This window comes from Pezoporus flaviventris, unplaced genomic scaffold, assembly GCF_033815535.1.
Source record: "Pezoporus flaviventris isolate CSIRO_AGI_PZ_B2104156 unplaced genomic scaffold, CSIRO_AGI_Pfla_v1 ptg000015l, whole genome shotgun sequence".
NCBI classification, from domain to species: domain Eukaryota; kingdom Metazoa; phylum Chordata; class Aves; order Psittaciformes; family Psittacidae; genus Pezoporus; species Pezoporus flaviventris.
The window spans coordinates 27,456,327-27,470,111 of record NW_026892563.1 but is presented as its reverse complement, the minus strand read 5'-3'; the positions used below and the strand labels follow the sequence as shown (position 1 = coordinate 27,470,111).

Sequence of the window (13,785 nt, the reverse complement as noted above, 5' to 3'; positions counted from 1 at the left end):
GCTCTTGTTTTTACTAGAACTGTGTTTGACTGGTATTGTCCCATAGGTGAAATTTCTAAAAGCCCATTGATATTGTAGTTTCACATAAAAATATATTCCCTTTATTTAATTTGGTACAAAAAATCAACTTTTCTTCCAAAACTCTTTCTGTTTCACAAATTACAGCTTAGGTCAGCTGTAGAAAAACACTTACCAATGCTTTTCCATTGAAACACTGGGAAAGTTCTTTTTACAGCATCTGATTGAATGTTTGTTTTCTTCCCCCAGCGGACCCAAGAGTGAACGAGCCAATTTCAAGTAAGCCTTTTATGTATAGTATAGAGTCTTCTGATCAGGAAGCTTGTCAGAAATAAGATAGCATAATTTTACGAGGGGGGTGGCTGCCCTACACCAGTTAAATGAGTGATGGAATCAAGAAGCATTCGCACATTATTTCACTCCTTCCACCCATACCCCTGGTAAGGAATTCATGCCAGGCTGCTTGTTTACCTGAGCGGAACACAGCCGACGTGATGTGGTGCTTCCATGGCAGCTGGGATGGCTTCAAACCAATATACACAAATGAGCCAAGGACAGCGTCATATTTTCTCAGCCTTGTCGCTAAGGCAAAAGAAAGCTCTGTAAAATGAGTAAGATACTCCATGCTTTTTAAGTGAGTTAACAGAGCACAACTCAGAGGATGTTATTTATCTGCCATTGTGCTTTAGAAAAGTTTTCTACTTCTGAAAGCTTGATCCAGCTCTGCTTCAGGACACTTAGAAGAGGCTCTTGCTGTCTTTTGTGCGACGTTTTGAAGAAAAGCTGAGATCACTCAAGCAAATTGGGCTGCTTTTTGCATCTGTAATGGGCATCACTTTGACAAACACTGAGACACCCATTACTTTCCATGTACTTCATGACACAAATTTTTATGTGTATTTTTGCTAAATCATATACAATTTGCTGCAAGTTGACTGTCCTGGCTTGAACACACTGAAAAACAGTGACTGTATCACAAACCTTGTGAATGAGTTTTGCCAACACACAGTCACTGTCCCCCTAAAAAGGTCCTAGTATGAGCTTATTCCAAACTGGCACCACACACAGAGAGCAGCAGCAGTTCACTGCATCAGTCATATCTGCAGCCTTTGATGCTTCCCTGACAGATCTTTCATGTTCAAAATGCAGGTGACTTGTGCCATGGTGCATTCTGCTCCCTCAAGGCTTCTATTTCTATTTATTTGAATGTATTTGTTGTACATAATTTTGTGTGCAGCATCATACTTCAGCCTCTTTTTTTCTTCTCCTGCAGTGGGAAAGGATGCTATCTGGACTGAAATCCCATTCAATTCAGACACCTATTCAGAATGCAAAGGGAAACAATACGTAAAGAGGACTTGGTATAAGAAGTTTGTAGGTGTGCAGCTGTGTAACTCTTTGAGATACAAGATATACCTCAGTGATTCACTTACGGGTAAGAGACATTCAAATCAGTGTTGTCCATATGATATGCTTCTTAAAGATATCATGGTTCCAGAACTAAGAGGTTTAATATAGACAAGCTCTACTGAATTGTGATCATGTGTGTTAAATCAGGTCCATAGGCAGACTAATGAGCACAGTAGATTGGTTGTGCTCAGTAATCATTGATGTGTTTGATACTGAATTTTCAGACTCAAGAGTTACTTCTCTCTGACAGTCATTTGATTTTATTCATCTGAATACCTGTTAGTATCCCAGCAGTCATACAGAAAATTGAGATAGATCACATCTCTGCCAGTGAAGGTGCCAAATTTGTATTTAAAGGGTAGCCTGGAGTAGTTCTTAATTAGAGGATTAGGGCCTCATTTGATACCAGGACTGAACTCAGTCATTCCTATCCCATTTGATAAACATCTGGTTACTTCATTACTTATAAATAAATAGCTGCAACTCTGGTCAACAAGGGTTTACTGACCTGTGTTGACATTTTTATTTTGTTATCACATTCCATATTTCGCTTACAAGCTCTCTCTTCTCCGCTCCACCACTCTGCCGCCTTCTGTTGAATTACTAACAGCAGCCTCCTGGCCTTATCTTCTCAAGTTTTGTTCAGTGTCTGAAGTCACTGGAGTGTGATGTCTTTAAGACCTGAATCAAGTGACATATGCTGTGTATAAGCTGGGGAGACAGCCTATAAAGTGTTTTTCAGGGTAGGTGATAGTTCAGCAGAACTTTGTGTCTGATGCAGATTGTACAACCTATATTTAGAAATATGTTAACTTCTTATAATCCATCCCAAGATCCTGGCTTTCTTCAGTCTTTCATCAGAGCTGCATAGACAACTCTATCACAACAATAATAGTATGTCAGCCAGAGTAGGAGGAGTATATGTAACTGTGCACAGGAAATATCTTTTGAGTGTAAGTTAGAGGTAGTATGTTCATTACTTTGAATTACATTAACTAGGAGAAACTGTGACTTTGTAATCCAAAGTTGCCCCATCTTGGAGCTCAGCACTTCACAGGAGCAGGACTCTGCTCTCTGTACACATGGAAAGAAAAGAGCAGGAGAGGGTAGGGCAGCCCATGCCAATACAATTTTAAGCTGTACGGCCTTGAACCTGCTACCATGCTCCCATGAGCAGACAAGGAAGGAAAGCAAGTACAATACCTCATACATAAACAATACCTTGGCAGTTATGTGAATAAAAGCAACTGTTTTGAACAGAGAGATTATTCATTCAGCTGTTGCTGTACTAACCGTGATCAAATGACAAACACTGGCACTGAGGCACAGCGTATCACAAAACCAGCCAGTAGAGGAAATAGCAGTGCTAATCTAGCAGGACTCAATTTTAGCCCCAAATCAGTGAGGTAACACTGCAGTGAAAGCTACTTCACTCTTAGAAGAAAAGTTCAATGTATTAGGAGCCCATTTTCCCATTTTCATCAGATTGTTTTTGTTCTTGCTGGAAGGGTGGTGACTTAACTTGCTGGAGAAAGATTATGGCAGCCACATTGTATTCGTTATACTTGCTAAGCCTGGTTCTTGCCCTTGAGTTGTTACAACCAGTGCTGACCAGTTGTCAACAGTCGTTGAAATAACTGAAATATTTATGATGAAGGAAAGCGTCCTGTCCCATCCCCCCATTTCTTAAGTGAGACTGCCATGGCATGGGCCTCTGTATGTGAGTGAGGAAGTTTCCAGCTTGAAGCCAGACTCTGTTCAGATGTGCTTCGCTGTCATACCTCATCTCACCATGCCCCCACGGCCAGAGGATGAAATCCTGCCAGTGCCAGCCAGCAGTGAGGGGCTGCGCTGAGGTCCCCAGTTCCACCATATGCTGAAAATACCTTCTGGAGCTTTGCTGTTTAAGCAGCACAGTGATCTTGAACTTTGGGTGCATTGTGCAGATGCTGTTCTACAAGGCAGCCAACAACCATATCACTGCAAACTGGTTTTAGCATATATTTCTATGTCTACAGTTGCAGAATTCATAATGTATAAAACAAAGATGGTAACTAATTTTCTTAAGACCACCCATATGGGAACACTGGAAAAAAAAAGAAAAATTTACTTTATGCTGGAATTGCTAACCCCAGATGAGAAAGATAAATCCAGCCATTTGTCAGCTAAATATTTTTAAGTGTGTTCCTTTATTATGGAAAGAGTTGGGAAGTAAAAATTTACTGAGAACACTGCTAATTTATGTATAGAAATTGTTGGAATTATGCATAGGTTACGCTGTGGGCCAGGAGAGTGTGTGCATATCTGAAAGTTATGGCTCTTGTGTTAGCCATAAAAATATCTGGTTTATTCAGTCTCATGAAGAAAAAACTGATCTATGCTACACATGCCAGGACTGTTCTATAAACCAGCATCTACTGCTGACCTCATTTAACAGTCCTCCAGAGCAGTCAGTGCAGGCATTTCAGAAAAGCAGGCCACCTAAAGAAAAAAGTATTTATTAAGGGGAGGAAAAAAAATTCTAAGTGTGACCTTCAACGCCATGGAAAAAAAAATGCTGGTTTGGGCAGCAATTCAAACCAAAGAATTGCTGAAAGGAACTCCCTCTGACCAGTTCTCCTATGGAAAAAAACATGCCTGCAGCCAGAACTGGATAGTCATAAATAATTTTCTAAAGCTAGGGAAGAACTGTGTGCACAGACACCATCAGCTGGAGGTGAGGATTCTTGGCAAAGCACTGATCAGATAAAAAAAATAATATGAGAAAAAGAACGTTTATTGGTAGTCTGCTACTTTATTAATTGCACCTTAGGGAGCAGTAACATAAGCCATCTCACCATCCCTCAAATGGCCAGACTGGCGCAGATTCAAGACGCCCAGCATCTAACTGGACTTCCTGCTTAGCTCACACTTGAGTACTGAGCCTGTATCTAAAGGCTCTCACATTTCCTTTCAACCTCACAGCCAAAGGCTGAACGTAGTAAGAAGTGCTATGAAAGGAGTTTAGAGAAAAAGGTACATTTATCTGAGAGTATTTCCTGCCAGGGCTTGGAAAGAGAGTGTAGCATCAATTCCTCCATCTTCTGAACTAAGTTATTACTAATGTCCAGCAAACCAAATCAGTTAAGTAAAAACACCTCCGTCAGAATTCCTTCACTGTGCTCTTGTTAACAGGGTAAGCACAGCCCACAATATCAGCACATGCTCCATGTGGCATTTGAGACCTTGTTTTCTACTCAGTTGCAGTCAAGTTAAGCAATCCTGCAAATAAATACAAGGGCACACTTCATGTTCTGGATAGCAGTTACTATACTGGGGTCATATATTCCTTAAAGGCTATCACTTGCACATACATGTTGTAAAAATGTGATGATTTATAAAACAGGCTTGGGTGTCTTATGAGGTGACACAAAAACATCCTTGAAGGTACTGGGGGCTCTGTGAAAGGAACCAAATCTGCCTTATGTTGAAATCACTAGCAAAACTCACCTTATTTTTGGTAGTATCAGGATGAGGTTCTAGGTAATAACAGAATTTTGCTTACTGTATGAAATGTAAGGTGGGGAAAAAATGCATTCAGGTATAGGTTTTGGCCATGAATTAGGCACTTTTCTCTATAGCCAAGAGCACTGTACTTGGAGTATGCACATAATATTCAAATTACAGCTACAGATCCTGGGAGGAAAAGAATCGTAGCATTCACCTTGGTTTCCCCACGGAGCAAATTTCACAGCCCATGGCCTCCGGTGGTTGTTGGAAATAGCCCTCACTGAACATTGCTGCTTGTTTGCTTTCAGGAAAATTTTATAACATAGGAGACCAGCGGGGCCATGGAGAAGATCACTGTCAGTTTGTAGACTCATTCTTAGATGGAAGGACAGGACAGCAAGAAGATCTGCCGGTCAAAGACGGTAATTCCTTATGCCTCTCTGTGTAGCAACCCTTGACAATTCCTTTGTTTGCATGTTTCTTTTTCCTGCGGTGGATGCAATGCCCACTGCCAGGGCGGGTGATGTAAAGGGAGAACTGGCTTTGCAGGCAGAACAGGCTTGAGGGGCTTTTGAAGATGAACAATGACTTATCAAAAGACGGTTATGACTCAGGTTCTGTCAGGTAGTAAACAGCCTTCCGCCTGTCTCAAACATGCCAACAGATTATTCACAGCTGGTGTTACATACTTAAATCCAACCACAAATTTGTGTTTGCAGAGAGGCATGAAGTGTTATGTTCAAACTAGTAAGGTTGATTTAAAGTGCAGTAAATCAGCAGCTGGGCATTAAACAGCTTTGTTTAGTCTTAATTAAACACCAAAAGGTTATTACTGGAAAACATAATTCACACTGCAGTAATTCTGTGTGCACTCATTTGAACCAAGTGCCTAGAATTCCAGCCTGGTCTGACTGAGCATGGGACTGGATGTCCTAAATGCAGCCTGCCCCATGCCTATGGCTATGGTTCACATGTTGCTGAGGCTAAACCGTAAGATTGTCCTTCTGTCAGCTGAGTGCCTGCCTTGCTTGCTGGCAGCAATGCTGCTGTGAAGGGTTCCATGCCCTTGAGGGGGCACGGACACAGGCAGCATTGATGTGCATGGCTGAGTGTGTCAGGGAGTATTTTACCAAGGAAGATAGAACGGTTTTTGGTATGGTATCAGTGTGTTGTCCAAACCTTCCTGAAGGCAGTGCTTCATCCTGAAGGTAGTGCTTCAAGTCTTATGAGCAACTGCTGAAGGATCTGAATTTCTTTATTCTGGAGAAAAGGAGGCTCAGGGGGGACCTTATCGGTCTCTAAGCCTACCTGAAAAGAGAATATAGCAAGGAGGTAGCTGGTCTCTTCTCCCAAGTAACAAGTGACAGGACAAGAGGTAATGGCCTCAAGCTGTGCCAGGGGAGGTTTAGACTGGATATTTAGAAAAATTTGTTCACCGAGAGGGTGATCAGGCATTGGAACAGGCTGCCCAGGTAAGTGACAGAAGCACTGTCCCTGGAAGTGTTCAAAAACCATTTTGATGAAGCCCTCAGTGACATGGCTTAGTGGGTGGTCTTGGCAGTGCTGGGGTAATGGTTGGACTTCATGATCTAAAAGGACTTTTCCACTCAGCTGATTCTATGATTTATAAAGCACCTTATGGAAGTACAGGAATGTGCTGACTTAGATGAGGGAGACCAAAGTGCCAAAATCTCTCACAAGTTTTCCTGAAGAGAGTTAGGTAAATGAGCTTAAGGGCGTTTGCTCATGGGATTTTTTACTGGGGGGGGGGGGGGGGGGGGGGGTGTTTTTTTTTTTATTTAAGAGGGCTTTGCTTTTCCTTTCCCCATCACTGTTGCCCATTTGTAAAGGTGCTTTCTTTGTTGTAAGGGATTGTCTGAATCCAATCTAAAATGTCTTTTAAGCTTTTTTTTTTTAATTTAAGTGAATCTGCGCCAGACATTTAAAACCGATTTGTTTTCTGCAACTGGATTTATTGAGTGAATTCATCAGCTACATTAATTTTGTAGAGACAAAGAAAAAAAAAAAAGCCTAAGCAAAAAAGCCAACAAAACAACCAACAGAAACCCTATTTCTGCCATAGCGTGTCTTCTAGTCAATGAACTGGACAGAGGAAAGAACAGATTGTTGTTGTGGGGTTCCTCCCTGGCTGCAGCAAGACGAGCTCTGTTCAAACTGGAACTAACTACACCCATTTGCCCAAAGTGCAGGGTGAATGATGACTACTGTTGTGTATTAGTGGCAGAACAGTCACTTGTGTGTGTGTGAGCACAGGTGCATGCTTTAGCCACACACACATTCCTGATGATCAGGTTAAGTTCAGCACTAATGCCTCACTTTAACCATTTGACTGGCAAGCATGTGAATTGTCATATGGAACAGTTGGAATATGTAGCATTTCTTTCACCTGGGGATGGGGAGATAGTGTGAAATATCCCGAGCTGTCAGGTTTTATTTAGGTTTACTGCAGTGTCAAGGCTGCTGCAGTGGGAACCATTCAATCATTATAACTTTGTGAGGAAGAACCATCTCTTGTTTAGAGAAGCCACCAGCAGCTGCAGCCAAGGGGAAACTAAGGCAGGAGTCTTGGCCCAGCCCTGCTAGCACCACCCATGGGTGAGTGCTGGGTCCTCAAAGGGAGGGAGGTTTCACCTCTCCTGCACTGCAGACATCCCAAGGGCTGCTGCTTGTGTTGGGAGTTCGGTGGAAAATGCCAGCGTGCCCTCCGTGCAGGGGCAGCACAGTGCTGTGTGTGGCACGCAAGCTAACAGCTCAGGGCCTAGTGTAGCCCTTACTTGAGCTGCACACGGACATCACAGCGTAATCAAAGGAAGTTGTCCTGTGAAGGCTCTATGCAAACCCAACCCTGTTCTCTGTTGTAGGATTTTTCAGGGCCGTCCGTCAGGAACCTGTCAAATTTGGAAAAATTGGTGGAGAGACCGACATTAACTATGTTCGCTGGTATGAGTGTGGAACATCGATTCCTGGGAAATGGTAGATGCTACGTGAACGTGGAAACAAGGCCTAGCCACTTCCCACCCGCCTCTGCCCAGCATGGGCTCAGAGATGGCAATGTCCACAGTACACCTGGCACTGCAGTTGAGTTTGCTGATGTGCAAGGGTTTATATGAGTCTAATGCCAATACTACATTAATTGTGTAATAGCGTAGGCTGCTTACTGTATGTAGTTATCCAGTTTTACAGACCTGGTTTTAGATTTAAAAAATAAATTCCAGCCAGGCTAGGGCCATGTTGTAGGATACTGTGTAGGGAAGCTGGCTCCCTATTCCTGAGGTATGGTTTATATGGTATTTTAAAAGATACGGTGTGTATATTATTTATCACAATGTTGCAATAAATGTTTAAGGCACAGTTATGGCAGAGTTGGTCATGGAACACAACGTGCTTTAGTTCTTAAGTATCCATTGGTCTTCTACAACACAAGTGCCATAAGCTCCCTGTCCAGATGGATCTGTCATAGAGAAGACACTACAATTGTTAATATCCTGCAACCAGTAAACTTGAATCGCTGTCTCTTTACCTGTTATACAAACAGTTTATACTCCTGCCAGCACACAAGAGGGAGATTGCTCTACATGCAGCTTTGCATCATCAGGTTAGTGGGTTTTTCGAAGGCTCCAGCTCCAGCAGCAGAGCACATTCAGCCCCTTGCTGCAGAGCTGGACTGCAATGGGTGGTTGGGCTACCTGAAAGCAGGCAGGTACTTATGGACAGAGAGTGACAAACATGCCCCTCAAGGCTCCAGCTTTTCGTAGGAGTGTAGTTTTTGGAGGCTGAGACTTCCTGGCTCAAAAGCTAAGTGTACATACAGGGGGCTTGGAAAGAGAGATGAAATGGGAAAATAATAAGCTATTGTTGTTACAGCATAATCGGTTTATTTAAAACAAGAAAGTGTTCACTGGGGACAAAGGGGAAATAGTGATAACTTAACTTTAAAACTGCCTTACAGTTAATTAAAACCTCTCCCAAAGCTACTTGTACTGCTTGACCATTTATGAACTAAAGAGATGTAGGTTTTTCTAAAGGTGTTATTCACAACATTACTAAAGTATTTGAAAAATATGAACAGGAACAGCCAGATATATATATAGTAGAAATAGTCATTTATAGAAAATGCCTTATAAAGTACATTGCAGGTACACTGTACTCCTAATAAAGTATTTTTTAATCAAGTGGTTTTCTTCAGAGTTTTCCATGAAAAGAAATACTAGCTCCTGTGGCAAATGCTGTTTACTTCAGCAAGCAGTTTGTTCTGGACTGGTGTGACCAGCCCCATAGGCATTAGGGCTGAGGAGAGCATAAACAGCAGGAGGTGCAGCTTACAGGGGAACAGGGAGGTCCTCAAGGAAGGAAATTTATTCACTCCTTAATTCCTAAGTTGTCTTTATGAGAGTTCAAGCAGCTTACTCCAGTTTTGGTTTTTAGATTTCCTGCTTAGTTTTATGTATTCCTAGAATCCATAAGATGGAAAATATTAGCTGGGAGAATGCTTTGCCCTCTGCTGTCGCATGTGCCACTGAAACTGCTACAGCTCTTGATCTGCTTTTTCTTGGCTCCACATCAAGTCACTAGAATGGCATTCTCAGATTTTTCTGAGCGGCAAAGAACCTGTGGAAAGTTGTTCATTTTTAAGAGTTCTGTTTTAAAAATATGTATTTGGCCTAAATTTTCAAGCAGTAAAGCAGTTCTCCCCTGCTCCTGTTAAAAGCAAAATTGATATGGGGCTTTAAGATGTGCATTGGTTCCTACTCATTTGGTACGAGGGCTACATGGCAGTTAGGAACAGCAGACAGAACAAAACCACCTACTGCTGCATAATCTCTGCAAGAGCAGGCTCTATGGACAACCCCTTCTCCATTTACACACCTAAAACTCTTGTCTCTTCCCCTACCAACCTGGGCATGCCTGATCTTCACCTTGGTGGCTGCAGATCCACCATGCGCCCAGTTACGGTGTTCAGCATTCTCAGCTCTCAAATCAAGACCAGGCATTTAATAGATTCAGGGGTTTTATTAGTTTTCCATGTGAGCATTACAATTTATAATACATCTAGTTTTACCTCCAGAATCAATCTAATTTAGTACATCATGGTATTAGTAAAACCAAGCCTGGTAAGTGGGCTACTGTTCCTGTCCTTCACAAAAGGCAAGCTAGAATGTCAATCACTTTACAGACACTTAGGAAGTGTTTCCTCAAAACCACCCAGCCCCAAATTAAATGAGGAAGCAGGTACAATTTGAAGCAGAAAAGATTGGTCATTCCCCTCCCCCAGCAGAACTGAATTAACAGCTACAGTTTTGCCTTGTTACAGTTTTGGAACCTCAGTTGAAATACCTGGAGTAGCTCAGGATGGAGTTACAGCTGCCCAGGCCAGTACCTCCTTACCGGTAGCCAGGTCCAGGCTGGGCATAGCCCTGGGGGCCGAAGGGCGGCCGGCTGCGGGCGTAGGGGTTGGGCCCACTGGGCGAGGGGCTGAAGCCGGGCCGCGGCTGGTAGGTGCCGGCCGCTGCCTGGGAGCCGGGGCCGCCGCCGCCATAAGGGCTGGGCTGTGCAGGCGGCGCAGAGCCGTATGCCTGCGGCGGGTAACCACCCCCCGCGAACTGCGCCGCCGGTGCCGCCGGCGGCACCTGCTGCGCCGGGCTCGGGAAGGCGGCGGCAGCCGGGGCCGGAGCCGCAGTCGCGGTCGCAGGCTGGGTGTAGGCCGGGAACTGCTGGGCTTGCTGCGAGGGGGGCTGCGACTGGCTGTAGCCTGCTGAAAAGGCAAAGAGCAAAGTGGTGAGAGCGCAGCGAACCGCGGCACTAGCAGAAAGAGCTTTTGTTTTCCACTTGTTTACAGTGACAAACACAAAACAACGCAGGAAGCACAGGGAGGGCAAACCAAGAAGCAACTGCAATTGTTCCTGCCTTGCACATAAGCACACTGCCTGGTTGTCAGGACCCTACCCTGGCAGCACAGCAACACTGAAAACAGTCACTACAAAACGGTTTTCTCATGACTGACAAGAAATTAAAACCCCAACAAATAGTATTTTACCATCACATCACATGAAAAATAAAAGCTGTCATTAGCAAATGAGACAAAATGCAACCTTTCCCCCAAATAAAAACTCAAAACTATTCTGTCATGAAAAAATTGTCAGGGTGTAAATTTAAGTCATGCCTTTGATCAAATCATGTGTGTTTTTCAGTTCTTTAGAGCTCAATATGAGAAAGCTGTGCAGAACACAATACTTCAGCACAGAACTTCCATTTAAACATGTCCATCAAGTCCCAAATTTGATTTTTATGTATAAAAGCAGCTTCCCAGAGGAAATTTCCCTTATTGAAAGCTTCAAAATGACACAGCTGCTTTTACAAAGTAACAGCTACTTTCATCCACCATGAAACACACCTGCAGCTACTTGCAATGAAACCTCTCCAGTGACTGGAATCCTGTCAGCATTAAACACCAGACACACAAATTATTAAGAGTGCACAGCCCTGAACAGAAAGAGTAAGGACTGAACAATGCACTGGAGTAAATAAACTCACCTTGAAACCCAGATCAACATTTACTCATGAGACAAACCTCTGAAGGGTCTGTTTTTACTATCATGAGTAAATTGCCACTTTGTTCCTGGTAGATGTACAAGAGTTGGGAATAGATCCCATTCTCGGGGAACAGGGGTTTCAAAGGAGACAATACTCAGGGGAACAACAGCAAAACAAACAAGAAACCCTTTGAGGCAAGATCTCCAAAGGCTGCTGTCGCTACGTCCTCCAAAGGAAAAAGGCTGTTTCTGAAAGATCAAGTTCACTGAGAACTAAGTTACGAGAAGCAGAGGCACTGAGATCAGTCATGGTGGTGTTTCATTCTTAGGTGAGGATGACGTAGGTTAGAATGCAGAATCTCACCCTGCACTACAGCTTTCACAGGAACTTCTCCAGTAAAAAAAATAGATTGCGTGATGGTAGAATATGACTAGAAACCAGATGGAAACTACCCCCTCACAGTTTTTAAGTCTAAAGAACGTCAGACAGACCCTTCTACTTCCAACAGGCTTGCTACCTCCTAATTACACTTCACAAAGTCTGTCACTGTCTTCTAATTATACATGGGGGGGCAGGGGGCAAGAAATCTGCAGGGAACAAGGTACCATTTAGAGACCCAAATTAATCTGCTCTCACACAGTGCACAGGAACAAGGGTGGGGGCCTAAACCTTCAGTTCCAAGTTTTCTAGGGTTCTTCTATCCAAAATAAGTGAATATATTTCTTTATGAAGAAATGGAATTTCTTCATAAGAAGAAATGGAATTGCTTCATAAATGGAAAAGAAGAAATGGAATTTATGAAGAAATGGAATTTCTTCATAAATAAATTCAAAAATTTCGTATTTGACTGTACATAAACCACCAGTGTACCAAAAGTTTTTAGTACTGCTGCTAAAAGTCTACTGGCAGCTTTACCTGAGGCATCAGCAAAATCAACAACTAAAAAGCCTATCACCTGAAAGTTTCTCAGAAATTTACAGTACTTATAATAGCTAAGGAGTTAATGACAGCTATAATCAGTGTTCAACCTGCTAGATTTTGTACATGAAGATCATTCTAGATGCAAGAAACAAGGGCCATCTTTATATACCTATGGTATTTAAGTTAGCTAAATTAAGATCTTTCAGTCACTTGCCAGAATCCCAAGACTGCAGAAGTTAATCCTGACAATGGTTCATACTTCAGGTGATTAATTTTGCCTACCTTTCTAACAACACATTCTGCTGATTAATAATGAAGTCTGCTCTGGGTCACAACCAAGTAGGATAGACACCGCAACTCCAAACGTGTATTAAAAAATATAGACAGCTACGGTGTTCTCTTCTAGTGGTTTCTGAATTGTGCCAGTTCCCGTCAGAACCAGGGGTACTGTGGCTTCTCAGCATCCTGATCTGCCCCAGGCTCAGGAACTGAGCAAGCTGCTTACCTGGGTACTGCATACCATACTGCTGCTGAGGCTGAGCCTGCGGCTGCTGGGCAGGGTAACCAGGCTGTTGGTACTGCTGATACATCTGACCTATGGATTAAAAACGTATTTAGTTGAAGGCCAGCACCCTAGCTATGTTACAAACACACAATGAACAACATCCTAACAACTCAAAATCACAGAAACAAACTCTCTTACAACATGTAAAAATGTCTTTTCAAGAAACCTGAACATGGTGGGTGAAGTTTGAATATACGTGTTCCACCTGAGTGTTAGCTGTAGCAGTTACCAACTGAAATCCATCTACAGATTTTAGCTTCTGAACCATGTTGTTCTAAAAATTAAATGCTGCTTGTCTATCTCCAACTGAATAAATAGTTCTAATTCAGCACATGAGACCATTTCACATGTTCAGAAGATGCCAGAAGACATGCATCTTAATCAGCGCTACTCTAGTGGGTAACAGAGGAGGACTCTTTGAGCATCTGGATAACTGCTCCAGAACTTGCATGGTAAATTAAAGTACTTCAAAAGTTTAACATGTCCTTGGATTGTCTGTTTATATTAGATTTTTAAGACCATTTCTGCATCGAAGCACTAGAAGCAGAGTAGTATATTATTTATTCTGACCACATCTTCCAGATAAGTCACTGGTCTCTCAGTATCTGACTTGCTGTAAGCCAGGTTTTCGTAAAGAGAGCTAGGGCATACACCCTAAAGCCGAAATAAAGATCATTCTTAAGCTTGGGTATTCCAATTCAGTGTGAAGTTTTCCTAAACTCACTGCTCCGAACTTCTTGGCGAGAAGAGGCAGAATATTGGTTCAGACTTCACCTATAGGCCTTGTTCAGGCTTTATGCTTCTGCCCTTTTTCAATTTAGTTAACAGGA

General features: G+C 42.7%; 2 protein-coding genes across 7 annotated transcripts in view; one reads left to right on the top strand and one right to left on the bottom strand.

The window, feature by feature from the left end:
* The window catches only part of ABI3BP (ABI family member 3 binding protein), a 159,309-nt gene extending 151,369 nt beyond the window's left edge, over nt 1-7,940 (top strand). Inside the window, 4 exon segments of the mRNA XM_061453908.1 lie at nt 268-297; nt 1,292-1,453; nt 5,226-5,339; nt 7,800-7,940. Coding sequence (XP_061309892.1) covers nt 268-297; nt 1,292-1,453; nt 5,226-5,339; nt 7,800-7,915 — 422 coding nt within the window. The 3' untranslated portion in view covers nt 7,916-7,940.
* Nucleotides 7,941-9,928: 1,988 nt separating this feature from the next.
* Nucleotides 9,929-13,785, bottom strand: part of TFG (trafficking from ER to golgi regulator) — a 33,173-nt gene continuing 29,316 nt past the window's right edge. For 5 of the 6 annotated variants that reach the window (XM_061453907.1, XM_061453901.1, XM_061453906.1 and 2 more), the window contains 2 exons: nt 12,896-12,985; nt 9,929-10,690 (listed from right to left, as the gene is read on the bottom strand). In XM_061453907.1, coding sequence (XP_061309891.1) covers nt 10,320-10,690; nt 12,896-12,985 — 461 coding nt within the window. In that variant the 3' untranslated portion in view covers nt 9,929-10,319. The remainder of the gene's footprint in view (nt 10,691-12,895; nt 12,986-13,785) is intronic. The other variant, XM_061453905.1, reaches the window with a different exon arrangement.